The 27,652-nt window shown below is 42.6% G+C and overlaps 2 protein-coding genes across 2 annotated transcripts in view; one reads left to right on the top strand and one right to left on the bottom strand.

Moving 5' to 3' along the window:
• Positions 1-1,757, top strand: part of ABCA4 (ATP binding cassette subfamily A member 4) — a 73,677-nt gene extending 71,920 nt beyond the window's left edge. Inside the window, exon 49 of the mRNA XM_064455783.1 lies at positions 418-1,757. Within this exon, the coding sequence (XP_064311853.1) occupies positions 418-540 (123 nt within the window). The 3' untranslated portion in view covers positions 541-1,757. The remainder of the gene's footprint in view (positions 1-417) is intronic.
• Positions 1,713-27,336, bottom strand: LOC104041133 (very-long-chain enoyl-CoA reductase). The gene is made up of 13 exons (XM_064455529.1): positions 26,277-27,336; positions 15,848-15,898; positions 15,293-15,344; positions 14,915-14,959; positions 13,458-13,561; positions 11,308-11,423; positions 11,084-11,189; positions 6,566-6,638; positions 6,434-6,477; positions 4,988-5,045; positions 4,176-4,264; positions 3,125-3,170; positions 1,713-3,024 (listed from the first exon to the last, which is right to left on the bottom strand). The coding sequence occupies exons 1-13, from the start codon at positions 26,301-26,303 to the stop codon at positions 2,897-2,899; spliced, it is 939 nt and encodes a 312-aa protein (XP_064311599.1). The 5' UTR covers positions 26,304-27,336; the 3' UTR covers positions 1,713-2,896.
• Between the last annotated feature and the right edge of the window lie 316 nt (positions 27,337-27,652).

The following is a 27,652-nucleotide window of genomic DNA, read 5'->3' as shown; positions in this document are numbered from 1 at the left end:
GGACTGTTGGCAACACCCACTTGCTAGAGGGTATCAGCCCCATCTGCCTGCTTTCCTGCGCAGCCGAGGGTCCACATATGCAAAGCTGCCTTTGATGGCAATGCTAGAGGGACATTCCTGGCTGCCCTACAGCTTCCTACTAAAACGTTCTGCCTCCTCTTCCCCATCCCAACCAAACTCATGCAAGTCACACAAACCTTGCTGAACCCATCTCCTGCTTAAGGAAAAATAGGATTTTAGTTGCAAGTCAGTGCATCCAAATGAGGGAAGTTGCAAGGAAGTTTATCAAAAAAAAGAAGTTGTTCCCCTTTCTGCCTCTTCCCTGCAGAGAGGCCAAGAGGATGCAAATGTACGGAGACGTTCCACTAACTCGTCTCACTTGATGAGACGGTGACGTTTTCTGCTTTCCTCACACAGGTTTTTGTGAACTTTGCTAAGCAGCAGATGGAGGATGAGGAAATTCCTTTGCATCCCCGTGCAGCTGGAGCCAGCCGAGAAGCAAAGGTATCCCCTGCTTCGCATCAGCAGGCAGTTGCATAGACTATTCCTACAGCCACTAGTGCTTAGAGTGTGCACAGTGCAGAGACGTGCCATACCGGAGCAGTACGAGGGCAAAACAGAGGTACCCACACTCAGCATTTCGCTGCTGTGCTTACAACAGCGACAGCCCCAGCAACAGCCAACTTCTGCTGCTCCACCTGGAACGCTGCATGCTGAAAGCATCAAAGGAAAGGCAGGTCCTTGCTATAGAACAAAACCTTCCTCTAACATAAGGTTCATCATAAGATACGAGAAGCCTCATTCCTCCTCTTTGACACATAAAGAGCATTAAAGACAGTTTCTCCATCCGGTCATTTCAGGCTGGTTGGTTTTTCTTGTTTAACTCTTAAGTCAACCACTAGCAGCCAGCAGAGAGCATTGCCCAGCTTAGAAGTGGACTCCTGCCATCCTGAGTGTGCGGGACTACCAAGGTCAGCACATCGGTGCTGGCTGATGGGGTGTGTGCGGGGAGATTGCTCCGCTTCCACACTGGGCTGCCAGCAAACACAGATGGTTGTCTCGGCAAGATTGGGAAGAATTAATTCAGGTCTCAGACCCAGACAAGAAATTTGCTTTAAAAAAAAAAAAAGAAAACCTTAATGAAAATAATCTCATCTTCAAGCTTCTCAAATAGAAGCAGGATATCAAAATGGAGATTAAAAGGAGAGTATGGCCAAATCTGCCAAAAGCTTTGTTTTCTCATGGAGGCCTAGAAAGGTATCTTTGTTACTAAACAGACCAAATTTTTCTTCTTCCCTGTGACTGGACCTTAAGTGGGTGTAAAGTGTGAATAAGGTATGTGCTTTCTCTGTGCTCAGAAGGAAAGTTTCAACCTGCTTGTACTCCACACTGCACTCAGCAGGAAATCATTCGGCATTTGGCTGTGGTTCACAGTTAAACTAGTGGAAAAATAACAATGCTGAAAACAAATTCGTAATGATGTATTGCTTCAGGTATCTATCAGACCTAACCATTGCTAAGAAATCTTCTCTAAGATATATTTTACAGAAATAAAATCTGGGTCATGTATTTTTGCTTTGTTAGGTTTTTTTCTTCAGTTGATGTAGGTTTTTTTTTTTAATATAAGGACATTCTTGCTTTTTACTGTACAAAATATTATGAAATTTCAGCAACCAGCTGTAGCCTTCTTCCTTTGCCATAAGTATTTCAACTTATTTCAAAATACAGTCTAGAATTTATTGCATATTTCACCCTTACAAATAGTTGCAAAAATCTTTCTATACATCCATTATAGATAAATAAATTAATCATGAAACAAAACAGTATCTACGCATTCTCTTCATATTCTAAAACAGCTTTTTAAAAATGTCATTCAGACTGATTGTAATAGTCTTTTATTTTTTTTACTAGATTTGCACAAAGCCCAACTAAGTCCCACTGAACATCTTGTGAAAAAGGAAACGCAGGAAGTCCAAAATGTAGCTGATTTTTCTCCTTGGCTCTGAAAATAGGAAGGGAGCTAGCGCTCTGAGGACTTGCAGTCACTTCATGTATTTGCAAAGTGTATTACAAATTATTCAGACAATGCTGACGTAGAACGCTTGGTAAAAGGTCCTTTAGTGTCATAAGGATTCGTTCTATGAAAACAGGCCAAATATCACAGATACAGCAGAGATCAGATCTCCCCAACCTTATTTACTAGTATGCAATTTCCTAATGAAACAGTCTAAAAACGAACAAAAAAAATCCCAACAACACAGGCTGTTACATCCGCAAATACTACAAACACATCTTACTTCAGATTCTTTTGGCAAATTAGGGGTTAGACCCAAATCAGGTATTTGAGATATTGCCTATTTCTTTATTCCAGGAACCATTCGTATTCTTTGGTAATGTTATTTGTTACAAAGCACCTGCCTCCAGGCAGCACACGCTCTTTTTCAAGTCAAAGGCGGCCAATCATGAAACTGCCTTCAGGCCAGCTGGCTGTGAGCTGCCTAGTTGTTAGTTGGTATGTCCCCGTTCCAAGCTACTTATGTCTTGCAGAATGCCGCTGCTAAATTTGGAGCTGCTTTTCAGCACAGACTTCTCAGTATCTCTGATCCATCAATCTAAATAGAGTAGTACAGGAAAATCTAAGTCAATCAGGTTACAGTGAACTGCAGGGGCTTTTGACTACCAGCTGTGCGATGAAGCCATATTCTTTGAAGGTGCTTCTGAGCTGAGAATTCTTGAATGTAAGGAGGTGTAGCTTTCAAGTGCATACAGTTTCCCTCAGCAGTGGAGATTCAACATGCACCAGAATCCTTTAAATTAATTCACTTATTTGGCAGCAGGTTTATGAGCTTTTTCTTCTTGAAGTTCCGTGCAATATTCAAATCAAACCTTTCTTTTCTTACAACAAAAAGGGAATAATTGGCATTCGAAGACTTGGATAATCCTTGAATTCTCGTAGGTAGGTGCAGTGTTTATCCTTTGCCCAGATTGTCATCTGAATGAAGCAAAGCAAGGTGAACAGTCCGACTGGAAGGAAGGGAGGAAAAGACAGGTTTCATTACCAAATTAAAAAACACACTCTTGTTGCTGACATCACTTCGGGATGAAGTACCAAAACATTACTCACCTGGAACACACTGAGTCATGATAGTGAAACTGATCCAGGTCCCCACCTGTTTTAGCCAAGGAAATTTAAAATATTTCTGGTGACAGCATTTGCATTTATGTCTCTATTGATCAAAAACAACCTTGTCCTAGTATAGGTAAATAAAAAAGCCAAGGTCAGCCAGATCAATTGCTAATGTTAATAACCTTTACCCAAAAAGGTGAGCAGTGCCTTATCACAAGCAAAACCTTTGTGTTTGCTTCCAGGGCTATTAAGCATAACAAAATTTTAAGCTTTACAACGGAGCATCCTTTCCGCTTCTCTGCCTAATTTGTATTTGTCACACCTCCATCAAAGCTAGGAAGGGTGACTTCCTGGAGGCTGAGGCCAAATGCTGTTCTCAGTAACATCCTTTAAGCTCCACTGAAGTTAAAAACTGTCCTTCTGTGCAAAAGAGTGAATTTTACACTGAGTTGCACTGCATTTAACTGCTTTTGAACTGAGTTGGGTCTTTGGCTCTTGATTAAGGAATCTGAAGCAATAAACTGATTCAAGCATCTAAAGGAGTCACCACAAACACAAGCTACTGTATAACTTAAGAAAATGGGGAAAAAGACCAGAGCCTATTTCCTGTTTTCTCTACCACAGTACCTCCCATTTGTCTGCCCACTATCTTCCTCCGGACTCTGCTATTCCTGGGCTCCTTTATATTACAAATCCACCAGATGCCCCCGTCCCCTCATTGCAACACACACTCAGTGGCAACCTCCTTGTTCCTCTCTGCAAAATTTGTGCTGCTTTTAAGCGTACCCTCGCCTTGCCTAGCAGCCACGCTGAGGCGCAGGCCCAGGGACTGGGCTGCCTGTTTAAGGTCAGTCCCTTAAGTGCTGCTGCAAGGGAGGAGAGGAAGAACAGACAAGTTCCTGTCTGCAATCTGATTTCATGGGGTTTAGGGGAGGAGGGGAAATGAGCTGAACTGTTTCAGAGGTTTCTTCCATATTTAACATTCCAAAAGAAATGAAAATATATTGAGCAAAATTAAAATCTTAACATCTTGTTTGAAAATACATACCTCATATGTATAGTTTGGGCAAGATACAAAGAAAAACAGCCATGTGAAAGGATTCTTTGTTGGATATGGGATCTTACGGATTTTGGATCCTATAGATTAGAAAACAAATCACAAAATATTCACACTCCTAAATATATTGCTTGCTATAAAGACAATCCAAATCTGCCTACTCCTGTGTCTCATCACTGTCAGAGGGGCAGGCAGGATGTGGAAAAACAGGGTGTCCTCTGGACCCATGAGAGGAATAGGATAACTGTGAGGAAACATTCTGGGCATCAGAAAGTTACCTACATATGCCTTTGACCACAGTCACTCCTGTAAGAGGTACCTCAAGTTTTAGATTTAGGAGTTAAAGATTTTTGTCAGACTGTCACAGAATGGGATTGTAGCAGTCGGAGTGGATAGCTGTAAGATGTTTGGCTCCTGCCCAGGGAAGCCTGGCCTGCACAAGGATCTTGTGCCCCCTGTAGAAGCCAGCAAAACCACTTTCCCTTGCTCACCAAAGCACAGCTTACATGAGTGCTGTTTCCTTTTGCACTGCCAGTGTAACTAATATAACTGCTCCCCCCTGCACCAAGCAACCTGGCCCTAACCAATAAAAATTACAGTACAATAGGAAGTGCTGTTTAACAGCGCACTGTTGGATTCCTTGCACTGACTGATCTCCCCTAGAATCCAATCTTTACAGTGCTGCGCAACCTGCGCTCGCGCAGCGGTCAGCTGGCGGGTATCAACAGTCTTTCACGAGGCAAAGTAACTGCAGAAGTACTGAGTGGCTGCACAAGAGTGACAAATGATAATGCAATTTTTACCATTTCTCCGGAGGTCACTGAGTGCAACGTGAATGGAAAAGTTTCCAGCTTCACACAGCTGCAAGAAAAAAGCATGACAGAGTTAATAATGTGCTTCCATTCTATTTACTCTTCTTTTTGTTATTTCCTGGGGTACTTTAAAAAAAAAAAAAAAAGGAAAAATACTCTATTATAAACATAATAAATCGCCTCAGCCAAGGTTACTGTCTGACAGGAGGATGGAACGTCTTTATTGAAGCATGAGTCCATATTATACTCTGGTAGATATTTATGATATTTGCCAGCAAACGTGGACTCAGTGTCCAAGAGATCAAATTTACTACTTACATAATCCCCATGAGATCTAAAGGCAATAAATCAAAGGGGATAAAAGTAAACCCAGGGGATAGTTGCTTTATCTTTTGGTTATTCTTATGTCTTTAAAAACACCCCAAAATCGATTTGGATCATTTTGGTTTTTCAAAAATTATTAAAATCCCAAGGAAGATACAGGTCAGACTCTAAGTAATTTTCTCCTCTAGAGTATAATTGATATGAATCATGAAATATCATTGACCCAGATTCCTGCACTGGTTTTAAATAATGCTTCCCCAATCAATTATGCAGCAAGTGTATTGAAATGACCCATTTATACGATTATGGACAGCCTCCAGTGTCTGCAAAGCATAACTATTAAAGCAAGTGACGGGTGGTCAGAGCTCCTGAGTTTTATTCCCGGCTCTGTGCTCTCCGTTATGTAGCCTCTCTATAAAACAGGAATAGATTATGAACTCATGAAATTTTCATACTGGGAAGCTGCTTTGAGATCCTGCAGTCACTGGTGATTAGTTTCTCTGAGCAAGTGAACAGCTGATGTTCTAAACAAGTTACGCATACATGGGAAAAATGGGTACATCTTTGTTGGCTACACTAACGTTGCTTCTGCATGTATGAAATGTTCCTAGGAACTGTGAGAATGAGCAGACAGTGACTTAAGAATTTTGCTTCATAATGAAAGCTGTAAAAAATTTCTGAAGCCCAGCAAAATGAACCTCTCTTCCTGGAAATTATCAGCAACATACTTTCTCAGTTGGCCAGTTCTCCGAGTTTTATGATCTGTGGTGATTCTTGACACTCAATAAACAGTCCACAAAATAAACTCCCTGCCTTTAAAACTCAGTGGCACAAACGGGTAGTTCCAGAATTCTTTTAAAGATTGTGAGAGATCATCCCAGCAGATAAATATCCCAGTCCTGGAATGGATACTGAATCACAATCTTCGCTTGTGGACAAGATCACATTAAAACCTGGCAGATTTCTCTGTTCTGCGCGCAAGTGATCGGCTTTAGTAGAACGTCCCAAGTGTTCAAGTTTTAAGTACCTGCTTATCATACTCACTCCTTCACTTCTACAACACAAGAACTAAAGCAACATGTTTTAGCATTTTATAAAGAGTGACAAACCTACCAGAAACATGATCACAGCAAAATTTATCTGTTTTTTCCCATAAGCTATATAAAAAAAAAAAGATAATGTGATTAGTTCTAAATACAAACACATAAGCCCTTCGATCATATTGAGGGTTGTTTCGCTACTTACAAGGAGGAGTGTAAAGAGGATGATTGATGTAATAAGCAAGCCAAGCTGCAAATCCCCAGTAATACAAGCAGTTCTGAAAAACAGGGATTTTTTTCTTTGTTTTAGTACAATCCTCTAGGCCAGCATTCACTGCAAGGACCACTGATAACAAAGAATTGGGCTGATCCTTCAAGTTGCTGATAATACAACAAAAAAATGACAATACTAAGTGTGGCAAGGTGGGAGCAGACAAGAAGAAATAACAGGAATGAAGTAGTGCTCAGAGAGTAAGGTTTCTTCTCAAATATGCTGGAGCTTTTAAGTTTACAAACCATTTTTGAAAGTATGATGATACTATTGAAAACAAACTTCTCTTGCCTGGCAAGCTATTTGGCCAAAGATGAAGTGTCATACAGCCTGTATGTTAAAGAGACTTGCTTTGCTGACCCCAGAGACTTTGTAAAACCAGATGTAGGCACTGTGCTCTCTTCCCTGCTTGTTACTTCATCTTGCCCAATTTCTTGCCTTTCCTCTTCTCCTTCACCCCATCAGTTTTCTTTCTTTCCCATGCTTTAACTTCTCCTACCTAAAGTCATCACTCCTGATGCTTTCATCTGCCCCTTTCACTGCGATATCTTTAGTTTGTGCCTTCTGCTGCTGTCCTTGGCTTTCTGCGATCCAGCTTCCAATCTCTGAACTCTGATAACACAGCTGTCACGGCTGTACTGGCTCATTCCTGACCAATCTCAGAGCTTGTTCACAGGCTTCATCCATGAAAAAAATCTACTTACAATGAAAATCGCTACCTCTTGTTTGGTTTTCCTGGCCCTGCTGCTTGTGTTTTTTTTTCTCCTGACACTCATTGCTGCTTCAGTAGCTTGGTCACAGGTTACCTTCTCCCTCCTTATAGACCTGTAGGTAGGAGAGAGGCCCTTTCTTGGCCCACTCCTCTTCTTCCTCTGTGCTCTCACCTCTAAGCACCATTCTCTTGCAGACAGACTTTAACCCTTGCCAACAACTCATAAATTTGCCTCTCTCATCAGCTGAGATTTCTTCCTTTATCAAACCTAGTGCCTCAGTTTTTAATGTTTTAGGGCACATTTGGTTATCACCTGGACTTCAGCAAGACCAAAACCAAACTCTTGATCTTCCTTTCACCATTTCTCCTGTTCTTTTCCTTCCCCTTATCTTTCCTTCCCTCCTATTTTCACTCTTGGGTAAAACACTGATCCTCTTACTCCTTGTGGTGATGCTTTTCTCTTGGCCTTCCCCTAGCTTCATGTACCTTAGACGTTTCCAGGTCTTTCTGCTTTCTCCTTCATAGCTTTCCTTTCCTGCTCACACAGTCAAAACTCTTGTCCAAGGCTGCATTCTTTCCTGTCCTGACTGGTTTAACTCATTAATACACCCAAAAGTGATCACCTCAGCATCTGCAGCCCACACTAGCTGACTGCAGTGTCTGATGGTGCGTTTTTCTGAAAATGCTGGTGAGGGGAAAGCCCACCCCATCTGCTGCAAGCAGTTGTATCAAACATTCTGTTGCGTTTCCACTTTCTTTTCAGAGTTAATTGAACCAACAAAGTGCCCAGACCTCAGACAAAATGGACACCCTACTGAGTATGCTGTAATGGAAGCACCTAGTATGTCCTTGGTCTGAGATTATGTATTAATAGATAACTGATGAGAAAGAGCAAATTGTTAACCAATAACTACAGATCAGGTGGGACAAAAGGGCAGAGAGATTAAGTAAATTCCCTGTGATGACTTCCCTTTTCCCCAGGAAAAGCAGCAGAGCCAGAATAATTACTCCAGTGAGGAACAATCTTAGTGCCTATCCATAAACCACTGCTTCCTCCTAACACCAGCTTCTTCCACCCCCACCTGCAATTTGCTAACTGCTGTACAAACTTTGGCGGAAACAGTTTCTTGTAATCTTAGAATGGCATCTTACGAAAAACCTTTCCCTGACTTCAGGGCTTGGCACAGGATGGTTCATATGGCAATGGATTTCAGTAAAGTAAAATTAAATGCGTAAGTTATCATCGCTTGGCTCCCAACAATACACGCTGTAATTAAACTGAACAAGTACTGTTCATCCAAAGAACATGATTTACTGCAAGACTATTCCTCCATTATTAGAAAAGGAGCTTTCAGATGAGTGGAGTCTGCCTCTGCTAATGCCCTTAGCAATAACACTACAAATGCCCAGCTGCCAGCAGAAGCCTTGTTGCTCATACAAAAGCCTCCAGTGAGGTGCAGATAGGAACAGCAGAGTACGTGCAGACTTCATAAACTCACTTGGAAGAAAGAAGTTGTTTCTGTGAATCTTTTGTATTCCAGGTGAATAATAAAGCTTTACAACAATCTCTTACAAAAAGATTTTGTGGGTCAAGTTCAGATAGTGCAGGGACCCCATCAATAAATTACTCCTAAGTTTACAAAGTTGTGGTTAGGATTTTTGTTTTCTCTACTCTAGTTGATGATCCCTATGATGATCAAAACTATTTCTTAATGCCATGCATGCTTACTCCTGACCAGCACGTACCCTTCTGTTTGTCTCGTTACATTGTTTTCTGGTTTAAATGGTGTTTCTTTAGGTCTAATGTTTTTTTTTCCTCTGGATGTTTTTAGAGAGAGCAACAACAGCCCTTCTTTTTACGCATGAAAATGTTCAGTAAGACCAGGCATAAGACTAATCTTTGAGGGATTCCAGTGGTACCTCCCTGTTATTAAAGGTCTGACAGATCCTTTTCTGGCACAACCACGATCATCTTTCCTTTACTTAGTTCCTTTATCACCCCACAATTTTTGTATTAATCCCTATTTTATTCAGCCTGAGCCAGTCATTTACTAAGTCCAGATAAATCAGGTATTCTACCTTTCCATTGCCTAGAAAAATCACATATATTAGAAAGAATTGTACTATGTTAGTATATAGCATGAACTGCTTTTGGTGAACCCCTGCAGCATTTTACAGCATCATTTATTTCTATTTCCATTTGGTAAACAAAGGATGAAAATCACAAATCTCATCAATTCCTGTCTCAGACCTCTGCTTATTGAGACTGAGGCATCTCTTGTTAAAGGTAGCTTTCCATTGCGCTTAGGAAATAAGCTATCTATATCTGCTATGTATGTGACCAAACACTTGAAGCAAGAAGCTTTGTCTACCAGCTGTATGAGAGAGAAAAAAGGGAAGAGGATGTGATATTTTCCTCACTGGCACAATTTTGGAGTAACACCACCAAAGTCAATGAAATTATAAGAGCAAATCAAACCCAAGCACCGCTAAGCAAGTAGAAGAACTGTGAGCAACTTTACAGACGAAGCACGCACCAACCTTGGTAGAAAAATGGAATTGATCAGAATGACCGGTACAAATGTCAATTTTAGCACCAAGTTTGTGTGGTCTGAAAGGAACGAGTAGTTGTCAGAGATGGCAGAGGGAAAATGAAGGTTTACCACACTGTACAGGTTCTTTTCAAGGTGAAGTAGCTCATTTATCTGCTGTTTAGCGTGCATTAGCTACTGCTGTGTCAAGAACAAGTCTTGAAGAGATCTGCTAGCCTTTTAACAACCCTGCACTCTTCTGCCACAGGAAAAACAGTAAATTGCTAGGGAGGATTCTTTCTGAGGGCCACTGCTCAACTACAGACCCTCCTCCCATTTGGAAAGCATGAAGCTCTCACCAGAACTACCAGAGCTGCTGCACAGCTGTAAGGAGTTAGCCCCAAGGTAGAGCTGCAGCTGCTGTATCACTGCCATAATGCAGATTCCATGGGACTGCCTAAATACCAAATGTTAAAAACCCAATGCTGACACTATACTGTATGCTTTCGTGGTTGTAGATGATAATCTCCTGTCTTCCTGACTATAAAGTGTATTTTTGAATACCAGTGCATACTCTGCTGTGAGCATTTGTAACATAGCTACAGCCCAGGCATAACCATGCAGTCCCCTGTGCTACTTCGCAGACATCCAGGACACAGAGGGGCCGCAGCTCAACAGCTGCTCTACACCACAGCAGCACTGGTAACACGAGGGAGTGCTCCTGCAGGAGAAGAAAATGCAGAACAACTAAGCTGCTTTGCGCTGGATCAAAGGTAAATTAACCGGTGCTTAGCAGCACAGCGTTAGGGGCAAAGATGTAGTAAAATGACTGTTACAAAAAGTAGATTATTTTTTAAAAAAAAGAAAGCAACCCTCCCAATGTTGTGCCTGCCTGTGCTGCCTTAAAAGTTATTATTGTTATTAAAACCTTCACGCCCAAGGAGCTAGCTGAGTGAAAAGGAAGGGTATGCTGAAGGTTTGAAATTCTGAAAGAGCAATGAGATTACTACAACATGAATAACAGCATGGCAACACGTGGGTTATACAATCGCAACATTAAGTCTTTTGAATGAACTACAGATTTATGGGTGAGATTTGCTGTGTGTTACTACAAAAGCCACACCAAAAACTCTGTGCTGCAGAGACAGAGCGTAGCCTGGCTAGGTTGGATTTTTAAGGGGGCTATGGATAGATTCTGACACAATTTACCTTCACAATATTCCTCAGTGGCATAGTCCCATGGGAGAACCGATGAACAAATACTGTTTCAATCAACCTTTTGATGTAGTGGAAAGAATGGCAGATACATGCCAAGCTAGAAACAGCAAGACAAAAGCATTTAAGAGTGCTTAAAAAAACAAGTGTGGCAAGACATTTGGAATAAGACTACAATGCTAACAAGAAATACTGCTCAAGCCTGCAAACGGACTTACTTAACTACTGGATGCGGGCTTGATGTAAACCTCTCATCCAGTCCATAGACAAAAGGCATGCGGAAATAAAACAGAAAATAGATGAACAATGGACCTGTATATTCTATCAAAAATACCTGCAAAAAGAGAGAAAATAATTAGACAGCCGAATTAGATGATGGGTTTGGTTTCTTTGTCATAACTAATGCGGTGGGATGAACACCTCCGCTGACCCAGGACGGCATTTAGAGCGGCAGGGAGGGAACAGCAGGTTTGGGCTTGGGCTATGAAAGCGGTAGACATGCACGTAAACGTTTTGCAATGCATTTGCCTCCGTTGCATACAAACAGCCATTGCCAGTGCAGCTGACACAGTATGGGTATGAAAAGATAATCACGGCAGCCCAGAGATCACAATAAATACACATGCATGTAACATTTATGCAGCGCTCACCCTCCTCTTGCCCTCAAAAACTGTTGCTTTATTTTGGGTTAAAATGGAATTTGGTGAAGAATTTATCTTGAGAAAGAGGAGCTTTGTTTCTAATGAATTACTTTTGTTTAAACTGGAAACGCACTTGTAACTGTTCGCAGGTGATGCATGAACAGTTAGCACAGCAGACGTCCTGGGAAATAATCAATTCATTCTATGTTCAAATGATGTTTAATTTGAACACAAAGGGAAAAAAGGGAGGAAACCAAAGAAGCTATTCTTTAACTTGATTTCATTTCAGATACGTGAGTATTTGTCAGGAACATCACTGTAAATTGAAGTTAACTTCGGAACAAACATGAACAGTTTAATTTTCCCCACTTCTATAAATGAGGAAGGTAGACCCATGCCTCGTTTATGGAGACAGAAGGGAAATTGATTGTACTTCTGTCAAAAAAAAAGAAAAAAAACAAACCAAAACCAAACCCCACTGTTTTCTAATGTATTTAGAGTTACTTTGACGCTAAGAAAAATTATGTTATCGATTTCTGTTGCAATCAGCATTTTCTCTGGTGAAGACTGGATTTGACTGTAGATGAGCAGTTTGTCCTTTTTATTTCATACGACTGAAGTATTTCTTGGCTGGCTTTTGAGTGAAGCAGCCTGAAGGGCAGGGGGAGCAGAACATCAAGGAAAGATTACGGAATGGCAGAAGTCTGGTGTTACTCTGCACTGTGGCAATTTAGTATATATTAATGCATGCGTGTCTTGGAGTCTGCATTGCCATTAATTTTGCCTGTCTTACTGTGTTTTTGATTGCATAATAGCTGCCTGATTTATCAGCATTGCATCCAAAGTAATGAGGTGAAGATTCAGTCTTGCAGAACATTTGACTTTATTTTACCTCCTGTGAATGTCATCTTTGCTATTTGTCATTAACACAAGATTTTATGAATGTCTTATAGATAAGAAATGGTAAATGTGCCTTTAAATTACAGGGTGCTTTTCCCTTCATGCTGTGCTGCTTCATTAGAACTAGTGTAATATGTGCATCACGGGCCTTCTGCGGAACTGGAAGGGTCATTGGTCATCTCACTGCATAAACAGCAGTGCTGTGTTGCCTGCCAAGTGAGTTGTGACAGGATTTGCATTTGAGCTAAGACAGTAAATATGCAAGGTCTTTGTGGATGGCTGCTAACATTGCAGAAATTATCAGCTGTCATTAGCCCGCCACCAGCATCCCGGGGCGCAGCCGCATGCAGACAGCTAACTGATCTTACTTTCGTGCATTCTCCTGCTGAAGTCACTTCAATTACTGACATGTGAAGTCGCTCACATGCCTCCCTGCAGGACAAACTCGTAGGAGTATAATCCTGATCTTTCTCAAGAGAGTTACAAAGGCCCTCTGAACTAGATCCTCAAAAGCATTTAGACACCTGGTTCCTAGGGATTTTGCAGTAGACATCTAAATTCATTTCAATACCTGCACCTTGGTTCAGTAAAGCCAACCTACCCTGCAACAAGTTTTCCACTGCTGCTCTCCCAGGGAACTAGGCATTCAGAATATTCTGTTTCTGCTTTCCCTGATGGAATAAGCTGAAGCAATGAGGATTCATTGCCTGCATCCACTATCAGAGCAGGCATCATGCAGAAATATTGGAGAGAGACAAAAAAATGATGTGAGGATTAATTATGGAAAAATAGCCATTAAAATGGCTCAGACTTGAAGCATAGCTCACCGTCGTCCATCCTATCTGTGGCCCTAAATCTTTAAAGTATAAGGTAGCAGTTGTGCCAACAGGGAGGTGCTGCAGGATATCCTCATCCCTCAGGGACTTTCCTTCTGAGAAGGAAAGAAGTAATTACATCTCAGTGAAATTCAAGTCACCTTTGGCAGCGTACTAGCTTTATATTGTGCTTTAACCAATCTGTGAGATTCTTCGACATGATGTGGGTTTATTGGAATCTCAATAAACAAACTAAGAATGTTTTATACGTAATTCTGATTTATCCCTGTAATCACATATAAGCCTGGATCCTCTATTCACACCACGACGGTTAGGAGAATTCTCCGCCCTGTGTGCCTGCCTGATCTGGCAGACTTGCTTCATCACTACTCCAGCAGAATTTGCTGATGGGTCACTGCCCGTTAACTTGGTTCCCTGACCTCCCAGTCAGCTGCACCTCCATCTCTCTCCTCTCTCTCTCTTCTCCTCGCTCATCACCAGACAAACGGAAGCTAGGGTACAGCTGAGATTGGAAGGCTCTCCTACAGAGGTTTTCATTGCCTCCTTTCCTCCCAACCAACCAGCTAGGAGGTGATTCCACAGGACTTGAGCTAGGACTCAAGCTTTTAATTCCTAGACTTGGGGGAATCTCCAGAAGGCCAGCATTTTCTCATGGCAAGTCCCACAGCGTAAGTTCATGGAGGAATCTGACAAGGTAGATCTTTGAAGGAGGAAATAAGATACTCATACGCCTGTTTTCCATGGACAGATTCTACACTACGAACTGATCTTCACCAGCATGCTTTTAAGGGACCGTTTAAATAAAATTATGCTTAACAGAAGCAAAAGAAGGAAATACTACATTTTATACTGAATGCGAAGGTGAATTAACACAGTTTGGCAATTAGATTTTCTTTTGTGCACCCAGGCCATGTACTAAGAGGCTTCTAGCAGCAATACCTATGACTGCATTAATGAAGTCAGCCAGCTGGCATCAGCTTTGTCAGCAAATCCTACATCCGTGGCAATGTGTTTTGCATTAGCTTACCTCAAAAGAACTGTCATTCCTGCCTGAGAGCAGAGGATTATGTGGATTGATAGCGCTAACTCATAGCCCTTTTTAGTACTCCCAGCTGAGCGTCACTGTGGAGATCATTTCACTGCAGCTAAGGGAAATTAGTATCTAGATTCTGTGCTGTCTGTCACGAAAGCAAAAGTGCTCAGTAGTTAGAAAGTGCATTGGAACAATGTGCAGACTCCTGAGTTAATTACCAAGCACCAGGCACATGGGTGGAACTCAGTTCAATACTTTCAAAGAATCAAATTTGTTCTGGATTCTCTTCAGCTTTCATAGTGCTAATTATCATAGCTGGAAATTCATTCTTAAGAGCTAATACCCATGCAAAGTACACCTTTTATGCCAGGCCCCTGCTCAGAGCTTTATTACTCTAGTCCTCGCAAGTACTTACTTGGATCAAGTTTTATCGACTGCCTTGCTGGATACCACCGAGGATCTGTAAGACCATACAGAATTGTGTGATATGCAATGTTTGGTTTAGATCATCCACTGTTATAGTGAATGTAACACAACAAGGTAAGATTTAGTTAAAGAATTTGAGGAATATTTATTTAACGTGGTTATCTGTGAGAAATTATGCAGCAGAAAGAATACAAATGTGTATCAGCACAGTATAAAAAATGATACTGAAATCTCGCTGTGATCGCGTTCACATGCAGGTTACTTAGCATTACGTGTGTGTACATCACATGTTTCAGATTATGTCATTTTCTCCTCCATACACTGGATATTCTGATGCAATGTGAACTGCTGCAGAAGTTGTACTCACATAATTTATGGAACATCAATCTGATCTCCCGAATTGTGGCATTTGGTTCCACCTAGGCAACAAAAAATATTGTATATGTACAATGCATACTTTGAAAGACAACTACTAGGTGTGAGACTGTACAAGCGGAAAAGTGACACAACAACATAACAGTGTAGCTTTCTTACAGATGGCTAGGATTGGTGTGCATGATTCAAAGTACTTCTTACAGGGAAAAGGGAAGACAGTTTGCGGCATCTGTTTCAGGGGCAGCTTCTCTAGCGGTGATTGAGAGTTACTGCAACAGCAGTGGCAGTTTGATGGCTTATGAGTAAGGCACAACTGGCACCATCTTAAGTGAAGCAGCTGAAGTTGTGCTCTTTGCCCAAAAGCTCCTTCTGGAAAAGGGTTGAAGGACCCTGTAGTCTGTAAGAAGTGTGCATAATCGTTGCCTCTTCAGTGGCCAAATAAAGGCTACCAGGAGATTAAATACCCTTCACAAACACTACGTTTACTTAAGAGAAGTTAGTAATTTTTAAACAGTCACCTAGAATTTTAAACAGATTTTTGGTTTACCTTATCTAGGAAGCATAGCTGTTTCTTCGTCTTCCAATCAAGGATTTCCACCTGATAGGACACAAAATGATAATTACTAGTTATTGGCTAAATAATCTCTAAACCCTTAGCTGATTCCCAAATTCACAATCATTGTTCAGAGATGCCATTTTTCTCTGATCTGTGGACTGTGTTAAAAACAATTCTGATGTGCTCAACAGACCGCTTTAACCATAGCCAGTTCTCAAAGCACTCAACTTGTAAAAAAAAATATATTCTTGCCAAATAAATTGTCTTCCTGGATACATTGAGAAGCAGAAGTAGCTAACATTGATCAAAACACATTGATCTGGGGTATTTTCTTATGCTAGAGCAAAAGGAACAAATGAGGGATAGAGAAGTTTCACAGGAATCACCAAGGAATAGAATTTTTATGATTTGTAAAACTAGAAAGACAGTTTGAGGAAAAAAAATTAAATGGACATTAAAAAAAAAAAAATATATATATATACACGCAGGTAAGCAAACATTCAGAGTCCATACAGCTTGAAGATTAAGGTGAATTGTTCCCAGAATATTTGAATGGTAAAGAGAGTGGACTGCATTGGCGGACATAATGGACACATGCAGCTAAAGATCTGGGCTTCACAAATCCTTAAAAGGTTGTTATAGGAATATTCAGTGTTACTCTTGCCTTTCAGGTCACCTGTATTAGTAACTATATATTTGCATTTTATATTCCAAGCAGTGCTTTAGCTACAGCTCTGGAAAGGAAAGAGCAGTTTATTTCCGTGATCAAATGGCACTTTGGCAAAAGGCTATGATTTTAATCAACGGCCAAGCAGAAAAGTCCCCAGATGCTTCAAAGCCCTGTTGCAGCAGGCTAGCAAAACCTAACATTCAGTGATGGAGTTTCAATGTCATTTGTTCTTGTCAAACACTTTGTAGTGGAACTTTGTCGTATAGCTAAGAGTGAAAGTTGAAAGGTTATCTGCCACACTAAATGACTGGGACTATCATTACTTAGTACCAAGAGAGTGTGTTGTTGGTTTTTTTTAAATAAACATCTAGCATTAATTATGCTTGGTATTAACTGGCCAAGAGCATAGATTAACATTAGACTTTAAATATGATTCCTTACTAAAAATAGGAGTCACAGTCCAGTATCTTTCTAATAGCGTTCCTTTGAAGAGATCACTTGGTTAAAGTATCTTATTTCCTTCTTTTACTTGCCCCAAATTGTTCTTTCTCTACTGGTGCAGCAACGGTGCGCTTCAGCTCCAGCCAGATGTATCAAATCTGATCTCCACAAGGAAAACTAATGCAGTGATATTTTCTGCTTGTGCATTATAAGCTCTACGTGGGTCATCAAGGGAGGGAAGCACTTCTCCTTTGTGACATGCAACAAATTCGTGACAGGTTTTTGGGGTATTGTACATTTGCCCTTCGCTTTTTATACTTGAAATAACAAACTTCAAGTTTTAATGTCTCTGTTGTGGGATACCTCCACTGGAAAGCAAATGAAGCGGATTCCCTTCCCAGAGGGCTGTTCTTGAAATGCAGCGTTCTGACTCTTGCAGTCGCAGAACAAGTACTGCGGGGGCTGTAAACCATTTTTTGTCCCTTCTGACGCGGAGTTGCTGCGAGGGTTATCGAAACCTTTGGTGTATCTCAAAGCTCTTCTGTCAATGAATACCACTGGGCTGCCCTACAGACTGTAGCAGGGCCCCCGGCTTTAGCAGTCTCCTTCCCGTTCCACACCCACTCCCAGCATACACATACTGGATCGGAATCCCCCAGGGGTGGTTTTAGTCTATGGCCTTCAGTGGCTGTATTAGAGAATTCTTCTCCAGGCCAATTACAGAGTGGTTTGGATCCCTCTCTGCCACCTACGCTCTTTTAATTGGGTTAGTCTCATTCTGCACCCAGCCAGACTGAAAATTACAGACCATTTTCTTTTGCTCTGTGGTTTTCATGGGAGTGGCTGTACAGGAATTAAGGTGCTTTTGTGAACCTCTGGAATCAGTGTGGAAAACAAACAAACAAATCATCCAAGATCTTCTGTAGTGTTATTTAGTTCCATTCCAGCACGTCTCTTCAAAGTGCCAAACTCGCACACCTGCCTGTACTGGCCCATTTCTTCAAACACCCAAAGGAAGCCTACAGAGATGGCGGATCCAGACTGGTCTTGAAGGTGTGCAGTGATAACGGTGAGAGGCAATGGACACCAGCTGCAACATGCGAAAATCCCATAAAATACAAGGAAATCTTTTCATCATGACCTTGGCCAAACATTGGAACAAGTTGCCTAGAGAGTACGTGGAATCTCCATCCTCAGAGGTATTTAAAACTGGACTGGACAAGACCCAATACCATTTGATCTAGTTGTATCTGCTCTGAGCAGGAGTTGGACTACATGACTTCCAGAAGTCCTCTGCAGCCTAAATTATCCAATGTTTTTATATTTTTTTGTGGACACCCATTCCTGAACTTCAAACATTTCAGTTCCTTTCAAGATCTAGCCATATATCAAACATTCTTCCCCTTTTCAGAAAGACAGCTTTAGATTCCACCCCAGCCCATAGAAAGTTGTGCGACAACAGAGTGAAAACAAGCTGACTGCTTCCTCTAATTTTCATGCCTCTCAGCTGTACCAGAACATCCCCCGTTGTTTAGATGTTCCCTGCACAAGGGACAGAAAAGCCTGATCCAAGGCAAGAAATGTTATCTTTTCCCGAACATAATGGCCCGTTGCGTGAACCCCCGTAGCACTGAACACGGTGTTTCCAGACTTCAGGCGCGGCACCAAGTCAGTTAATGTATTGGTTGGCAGCCGTTTTCAGATACCCAGCAATCTGTTCTTGGAACACTTACTGATGGGTATCATCCCTTTCAAACATAAATTGTTTGGCTCAGAGAACTTTAATTTCTATGTGTTTTCAAAGCATTTAGCACAATAGGACACTGACTGTTGGCTTGCACTAGTGCAGTATGACTTACTGTCCACTTATTTAGTGAATTTTTAAAGGTGTTTTAAATTGCAGCTTCTCTAAAACTACTTTGAGTAGAGCTTAATCAATAGGTAGATTTGTGCAAGATAGCTATGTTAGAACTCCTTCATAAGTGACTACAAATACATATCTTCAATTTTGAGAAGACAAATTTGTTCTAGTGTAAAAGGATTAAAGATCGATAGTGTCTTTAAAAACAGAAAAATTCTGGATTATTACTGTTCAGAACAGGTTGAGGGCAAAGAATAATCCATATATGATATAAGCAGAAAAAAGTACATTCAGCTGTTAAACTTTTATTCAGGAAATAAAAAGAGGGAAATAAAAAGGGGGGAATAAAAAGAGGGAAATAAAAAGGGGGAAAGTTCATTCACAGGGGAAGAACAGTTGAGCAGTGTTTAAACACCAATTTTTAAGGTGCAGTGTCCCTTCAAGAGGATTACAAAAATATAGTAGATCAAGTTCCCACAGTATAAAGCCAGATCAAATGCTTAAGGATCAACAGATGTTCAAAAATCATGTGGTAACTGACACACTTATGTCTGTGCATCTTGGAAGTTTTATTTGCAGCCATTTGTACTCTGCAGATTCAGTAAACTGTAGCTGAGCGAGACTTTGTGAGCACTGACATAAGCATTTATTGTATTGATTTCTTTTGAAATTACTCAGTAAAAAAAATTGCTTATTTTACAGTCCAGGAACCAACCAGCCCAAGAAAGAGTAATGCGGAATGAATTAATCCCCCCTGAACTATTAGAGCGCTTACGTAAGTCAGGTTCCTTGAATTTAACACTAAAAAGAAAAAAAAATCAGTGGTTGCCAAAGTCCTAATGAAATCTTTCTAAACATTTTATTTTTCCTATGGAATTAGTCATTTTCTCTATCTCCCTGGACTTTTCTGGAACACCGTATTGTTCCTGAAGCAAGTAAGCATGCCTTAGTGTGGTCTCACACTAGGGCAGATCAAGAATAACTTTCCTGAAGCCAACAGAGTTAAGCCAAAGGTAAATTGCTGTAAGCATACTTACACTGAAAACTATGTTTGTGCTGCTGCTGCTACAAATGACTTTCAGTCTGAAATCTCCCCTGCACGGGAATGTACAAGCTGTTGCAGAGGATGAGTCTAAGGGTCCATCTAGAAAGGTATCTTGTTTTCCAATACAGCCAGCAGCAGGTGACTCAGAAAAAGTAATAAAACAGGGCAAGAATGTAGGGGCTGGGGGGAAGGGAGGAGACAGACACACAGACTGTGATTTTCCTGCACCAGAAGCACTGCCTTTGTATTTAACAGCTTTTCATGGATTTTTCCTCTGTTAGTTCATCCACTTGCCTCTGAAACTTTTTGCATGCACAGTGTCCTGAGGCGGGGAGTTCCACAGCTTAGCCACATGCTGTGTGAGGAATTCTTAAAGTGGAACCAAGGCAAATGTTTAACCACAAAGTGAAATTTCATCACCTTACCTGTGGAGTGCTGTACCTCATTCTGTAAGTAGGCCAACTAAGTAAAGCCTTACCTCTCTAAAGCAATTGGCTCGTATTTCATGAGGCTAGAATCTTATTACATCACTGTGCTGTGCGTAAAGAGAGGAGATACAGTGACACCCGTACGCAAAAGGTTTTATAGAATTAAATGTCACTTTTGTAGAATTTAGATGTCTAACATTTAAAGGTTCACAGAACACATGCTAGGTGTGTACTCTGCAGCTTCCCAAGTTCTGCTCCTATGCACACTGGTGAGAACCACCGCCTGAACCGTGCTGAAACTCAGCACATCTTTATTTCTCCCACCTGTTTCAGATTTGTTCGTTAGGCATGCTTGCATCTAAATCCTCGAGGACCTTGATCCAGTAAGCATCTTCATCCCAAGGTCAACATAATGCACAGCATTTAGATTATTTCTGAATGAAACTAAACTGTCAGCAAAGGAGATGAACTAGCTCTTTATGCTTTATATGTAATGGTTAGTCAGAGACACAGTCAGGAAGTGGGAAAATTACTTGAGACTGTCTTCTGCCACTCCCCACTCCTCCCACAGAAGGCTTGTGTGGCTCGGGCCACTGCGCAAGGAACAGAGCATTCAAGAGAGACCAAAAAGTACAGGCAGGAGAGGACAGGAGTGTATTCCAGTGAAAAGGGCAGTCCCCTACCAGAGAAATCCTGAATTCCTGTGTCTCTGGGCTGCTGCAAGCGCTGCTCCCTTCCACTGTCATTCCATTCAGCATTTCCCTACAGTGGATGCCTTTTGGGATACCACAGAGTGAAGTAAACCTGGATACCTTAACCAAATTGTCATACCCATTCCTGGAGCTTGGGTGCCTAACCTGAAGGTGTGGCAAAGCCCAAGTCGCTTTGTGGACCTGGACCTGAGGATGGTAACAGGTGTAGAGCTTCAAATGCTCATCCTGAAGGAAAGACAAATCCATTTATATAATTGACGGGATAAAATAGGTCCGTATAAGAATGGTCAGGAAGGAAAAGGAAGGTGTATTCCCTTGGAGTGGGAGGCTGGTTTATTTTTCACAAAATGGAAGAGCTGTTAGAGATTTGTGCTTTCACAGAGAATTCTGGCTCTTGAAAGCCTGTGAAAGCTTTCCAGCTTCTACTAGCATGACATCTTCCAGGAGGATACGCAAGACGGGAAAGGAACCTGCACCAGTTAATACTGACTCAGTGAGTATTTACGTCCTCTGGCTAACACAGAGCCCCGCACTGCCAACTTCCCAGGCATACTGAAGAGTCCCATCATTCGCCAAGTATCACTGTCGCTATGAAGCAGACTGGAGCGCCTCCATCTGAGAACCTAAGCCAGCTTTGACTCAACACTAAGTAGACATGCAGGATTTTCAACACCACTGCATAGCCTTTCCCATGTCCAAGAGAATATTCATTGCCTCAGGGCTCTAGTTGATGGTGATTATTTTCTACCATGAAAATATTCAGGTAGAAGGAGTTTATAAATTCTTTGTGAAATTACAATCAATTCTTTGCATAAGGATTGGAGAGACTGAAAAGCGAGATTTTTTTCCTTTTCTTTTTTTTCACCTAGAGGTATCAAGCTTGGTCTGCTGTCTTTTGACTGGACAGGAAGCATGGAGCCCTTGTACTGGCAGGTGAACTCACAAGATTTGTATTATGTTTTTCAAATATACTTCAAAGAAGTCCATTATTTTCTCTAAAATAAGACTTTTTATTTCAAACATAGCTTTCAGACACTGAATAGGTCCAGGTACATCCTGCCAAGTAATATTTTACTATCGTATTTTCCTGTACAAAATTAAATTTCTCTCGCAAGCTCTACAGATAAAAGGGACAAATTACTGTCTTTTAAGTGAAGCAGCACAACTGAGCGTAGAAAGTGTTGGTTAGTATGTGGAGAAGTGGTATCTCTTCCTGTGATAATAATTTTCTGTGTCACTTTTGAAACAGAGCAGATGTCTTCAAACAGCAGGACAATCTTCAGTAGTGTCCCTTTAAATGACCGTTCAAGTATCTCATACGTGGCCTTGTCTTGTTCAGGCAACTCTTGGAGGATACAGAATCCTAAAATCCTCTGCAGTCCTGCTTTTGGCACTTGCTCTCAGTGCTCTTACTTGATGAGGCTTTAGACAGCATAGCTCTGAGTGGGAGAAACCTTTGTAACAGGAGCTGTGACATCTCAGCAATGCTAGCTAGGGAGCAGTCATTCCCCCACCCCCCGTGCATTCAGAGGGTTTTCATCGCAGTCAGAAGGGGGAGAAACTTTAAATGCCAGCAAGGGGGGCCAGTACATTATTGCTTTTAGCCTGTTCTGCGTATGCCAGTTCAATCTATCCTCAGGGGGTGAAGACTCCAAAACATTTTTGGTTCTTGCTGCTCACAAAAGGCACTTCCCATCCAAACCAGTTAAGGAAGGAAAAGTACAACTGTGGCTCATATGACACTAATTTGCACAGTGTGAGTGTCTTTGTTCAAGTATCTTTCCTCTTGGAAGTCACCAAGTTGTACTATTTTCTTTTTATTAAATGCTTTTGAAGACCTAAACCTGTCAAGTAGAAAGAGGATAGAATTCATTAGCCTAGCCTCAGAGCTCTCTACTACAGACATTTACATCTGAGCATGTCACGCAGGCATCCTTTATACAGAAAGGAGAAAAGCAGGCACTTCCAGGATAAACTGTACCATCAGCTCTTAAACGCATCTAAAATAGGTCAGAAGAGTTGTTCTCCAATCAGTTTGGAGAAGTGAGCACTCCTAGAAAATATTAATTACCTAGATACAAGTCTCTATCATAAATCAATTTTTGGAGGTGAATCTCCTCAGATTATCAGGTGCAGTATTTTCAGGTAACCACATTTCTTTAAACTGTAGTTGTTCTTAGAAACATAGAATCATTAAGGTTAGACAGACCTCTAGGACCATCAAGTCCAACCGTCAACCCAACACTACTATGTTCCTGCTAAGCTGCTCCTATGCTATTAGTGACAAAAAAGCTGAGGTGAAATTAGAAATTTACCAATACCTGAAGTAAACAAGACCTATTCTAGCATTATTACAGAATAAGAAATTCAGGGTAGCCATCAAGACATAGGTCTAGGAGTACAGCAACCTGATTGTGTGTATCAGTTCTAACACGGACATCTCGTAGGCGGAGGGAAATCACTCAGCCACTCCGGGTTTTTTGCTGTCTGTCCATTAGGTCCAGCATACTTTGGCTTAATTAGGTGGTTGCTGATAATCCTTGGTACTAAGTTTGAACACAGCCAATTCAAATAAGGAGTTACAAGTACTTCCAAAGCTGAATCTGCCCTTCACTGGCTTCTTAACAGTCTCTTTAACACAATGTTACCTGGTTTTTTGAAGTGTTTCTGTCTTTAGCAGTGCCGAGAAACTCTCATTAAAAGAAGGGAATTAACAGCCAGTGTCTTAGCACTCACAGTCATAGAATTGTTTAGGTTGGAAATTACCTTTAAGGTCATTGAGTGCAACCGTTAACCCAGCACTGCCAAGCCCACCACTAAACCACATCCCTGAACACCACATCGAGATGTCTTTTAAATACCCCCAGGGATGGTAACTCCACTGCTTCCCTGGGCAGCCTGATCCAGTGCTTGGCAACCCTTTCAGTCAGTCGGACGTTCTTGCCCATCTTTTTGTAGATCTGCTCACCAAAGAGTAATTTTATTTATGCATAAGGTTCCTACATGCCCAGGAACCTATGAAATTGCTTGTGTACTATGCATGACCAAATGCACAAACTCAACAGAGCAGGAAGAAATATTCCACCGATAAACTTCTGCTAAACTTGTAGCAGTCATATTCTAAAAAATTCAGACAGCAACAGTTTGGTGATTGTAAAGCACTTTGTGATTCTTATAAGGAAGCACCACAGAAGACCAGTATAGGGTAAATGGTTTAGATGTACAGGGAGAAGCGCAGAACTATACAGTACCTCAAACAGGGAAAGCTAACATTTGTAACAGTGATAGAGATCCCCCCCCCGCGCCCCAGGAAGCACAGGGAGAGGTGGGACACTTACCTTCTCTCTTTTCATAGCTCAGTTTTGAACGCATGGTGGGGAAATGCAATTCAGAATTCAAATTCATTGAATTTGTAACAGAAAGCAAATCAGCGGGGAGAACAGTGCCGAAAGCGATACGCAACAGCACTGCTCAGTGCTACCTAGGCTGTCTTTGTCCACATCCCACACCCTGAGTCAGCTCAGACACACACTGGATGAGCTAGGCAAATCTGTTCCCACCCATTATCTGCTGTACTGAGAAAAGGACTAAGACATAAAGGCTGACATGTAAATTCATGAGGCATTCTGAGTTTGGATTAGTGTTGCTTAGACACAGGATCTCGATTTAGGACTCAAAGACCTGTATCTGCCGCTATTGTTCTGCCTAGCAAGATGGAGCAGGTCATTCCACTTCCTTGCATTTCTCTGTCTGCAAAATCAGGTAACAATAATGGTGTCTGTGGTTTCGAGGTCTTCCAGCAACAAGCGCTATTCAGAAGTTCGGTATGGCTAAGGGAGAAAAACCAACCTGCAGAGCAGGCAATGACTGGAGACATTCAGGAGGGTCATGCACATGTGCCTGCTGCTGCATTTGGATCTCACAGGAGTTTGGGACACTGGTAGAAAAGCTGCAGGCAGAAAAAAACTTGGTGGTTTTTCCTTAAAAAAGAACTAAAACAGGGAAGACAACACTGCAGAGGAAAAGGCATGGTGCTGGTGCCTACCTGACACCCCAAAGAGCTAGAGACTGCATATTTTGCTGAATTATTAGTGGTTTCCAAAACACTTCTATAGCTTTGAAAAGCAAAACCTGAACTTTTACGTCATGATATGTAACTGGAGAAGCAGCTACTTTTCAGGTTGTTTTAGACTCTGTTAATGTTATAACAACAATTGGTTTGTGTTTTGCACGGGGTGGGGGGAATTGTGTTCATTTTGAGGCAAGTTGTGCGGGAGAAAAACGAAGCGTAAGCCCGCAGAAACACATTCAGGATTGCTGCCACTTAGCTCGTACCGATCTGTTTCAGTAATGCAAGCCACTCTTAAGAATTTTTATATTAGCCAGCCTAACTAATTCTAGCAAAGAGCTGGCAGGGCTGTTTATATAAGTTGATGAGATACATTTCTTTTCACACTCCCCAGGTGCATGTCACTCTGCACATTCCGTACGTGCAAGGAGCTGCCTGGGCTAAACTCCCTATGGCTATTTCTTTTTTAATTTCCCACGCAAGACCGGAACGCATCGCGGCGGCGGAGGGCCGGAGGAGCCTGCCCGGGCTGCGGGGGCCGCGGGCACCCCTCGCCCTCGCTCCTCCCCGCCGGACGGTGCGGGCTGCGCCGCCGAGGGGAACCGGGCTGGGATCCGGGCCGGCAGCCGTCCTCTCGGCAGGGGCCGGCTCCGTGCCGCCGAGTCGAGCCGAGCCGCCCCGGGTGCGCTGCCCGCACTGGGCTCTGCGGGACGGAAGACAGGGTCTTCCAAGAAGTTGGGGACAGAAGGTGCCGAGAACATTCCTCGCTCTCGCTCTTTCCCTAACGGCTGGGATGCAGAGCCGGACCCACCCCGGCACTACCGTCGGGAATAGCCGCGGGGAGCCGAGGGCCATTGAACCGGGGACCGCCCCCATCTCTCCGGGGCCAGGTCCGAGGACCACCGGGGACGCGGGAAAGAGGAGCGGAGAGCGGAACGCGGCTAGGGGCCGCTTCTGCCCCCTCGCTCCGAGGAAACCCCGGCGAGCAGTGTCACCCCACTCCCCGGCTCCAGCGGCGGTCACTTGCCCCGGGAGCGGACGGCTCCGTCTCCCCGGTGCTTCATTGCAGATGGGGGAGGGGGGGAGAGGGGAGTCTGCCGGGACCCCGGGAAGCGACCTCCGCCGGCGGCAGGATGCTGCGGGGCCCGGTCCAGCCCCGTCCCGTATCTCCCCCCGCCCCAGCCCGCACCTACCTCGAAGAAGCCGGCTCTGCCGCCCATCCTGCGGGCTGCCCCCGCCGCGCCGCCTTCCTCGGGCCCCCGCGCTGCGCCCGATCGGGCGGAGCCCGGCCCCGCGGGGGGGCTCCCGCCGCCAGCGCCGGGCCCGGGGAGGCGGCGCCCGGGACCCCCGCCCCGCCCCGGACAGGGACTCCCGCCCCGGGCATCCCCAGTAGCATTTCATTCAAAAAGGGTAATTTATTGTTTTCTGAACATCACAGAATTATTGCAGGAAATCAAGGGCACTTCATACCTCCTGCAGATCTGAAGTAGCTTAATGAGATAACCTGCAAAATCACAACGGGCCCTGAGCTAGAAAACATCCTCCTTCCTTTCTGAGAGTTTAACTTACATTTCAGGGGCAATTGGATCAACAGCAGAACTCGGCTGAGATCCCTTCTCCCGTCACACGTTCCTGCCACCACTGAGAATTAAATGCATGAAGCAGCACAGAGGCTGGTACTATTTTTCCTCCAACCAGCCCTCATCACACAATATCCTTTTTCTAGAGCTAAGGTAATTAAATATCAGCAAATTCTACAACATTATAAAGGAACATTGCTTTTTCACTGCCATAAATTTCCATTAGACAGAAAGATCTAGCGATGCACTGTTTGGGAACCTTCTGCAAGCCCCAAATGTAACCTGCTTCCATAGAATTATAGCCATCGAAGTTATTTAAATGAAATATCAAAGAATAAATTTCACCCAACAAAAAGGCCTCCATTGGAAAGGCAGAAGGCCACCCAGAAATGTCTAACAGGATGGAATTCACTACTAGTGCAAATATGGGTGAACCCCTGAAGGTGCAGGGAGGTGTAGCTCCTCCTCAAGCAGATTATGAGTCTGGATGGCTAACCTTTAGGCCTGGTCAGACCTTCTGGATTCTTATGTTAAAGACAACAAAATTACTCCTTTCCCAAATAAGCCAGCATTTCTTTCAGTATACTTCACTTCCAGGTGCTCTATATTCATACAATGAGGAAAATGTTTCAAATTTGTGAAAGTAATCAGAGCACAGATATAAAGAATCTTTGAACTAACCTCTGCACCAGAAAGCCATCAGGCAGCACCTCGGGCTGACGGAAGTTATGCAAATTGGCTCTCTGTATTAGCACAACATGCAGTCTGGGGAAGGAAAATCTGTTAGAAATGCAATTCAAGTTACCGTGCTGACAGCAAAATTACGATTTGTGGCTTCCTGTTCCCTTTAACTGCAGTTATTAAAGGGAAAAAAAAAAGAAGCCCCCTTCCCCCCTGAATCTCCAACACAGGACTTTAATGCTCAGAGCATGGGTCTACAGAAGCCACCTAGTCTTAAAAAACATCCCCAAATCACCATCCTGCCTGGT

This window comes from Phalacrocorax carbo, chromosome 6 (assembly GCF_963921805.1).
Source record: "Phalacrocorax carbo chromosome 6, bPhaCar2.1, whole genome shotgun sequence".
In the NCBI taxonomy this organism is placed as follows: domain Eukaryota; kingdom Metazoa; phylum Chordata; class Aves; order Suliformes; family Phalacrocoracidae; genus Phalacrocorax; species Phalacrocorax carbo.
This window is presented reverse-complemented; position numbering and strand designations above follow the sequence as displayed.

Excerpts from the sequence above, each read along its gene's own strand:
- LOC104041133 (XM_064455529.1), bottom strand. The coding sequence starts at position 26,303 with ATGGGCGGCAGAGCCGGCTTCTTCGAG. Across the intron at positions 14,960-15,292 it reads ATTGATGTTCCATAAATTAT|ATCCTCGGTGGTATCCAGCA; the intron begins GTGAGTACAACT and ends ATGGTCTTACAG. Across the intron at positions 3,025-3,124 it reads CATGACTCAGTGTGTTCCAG|TCGGACTGTTCACCTTGCTT; the intron begins GTGAGTAATGTT and ends CCTTCCTTCCAG.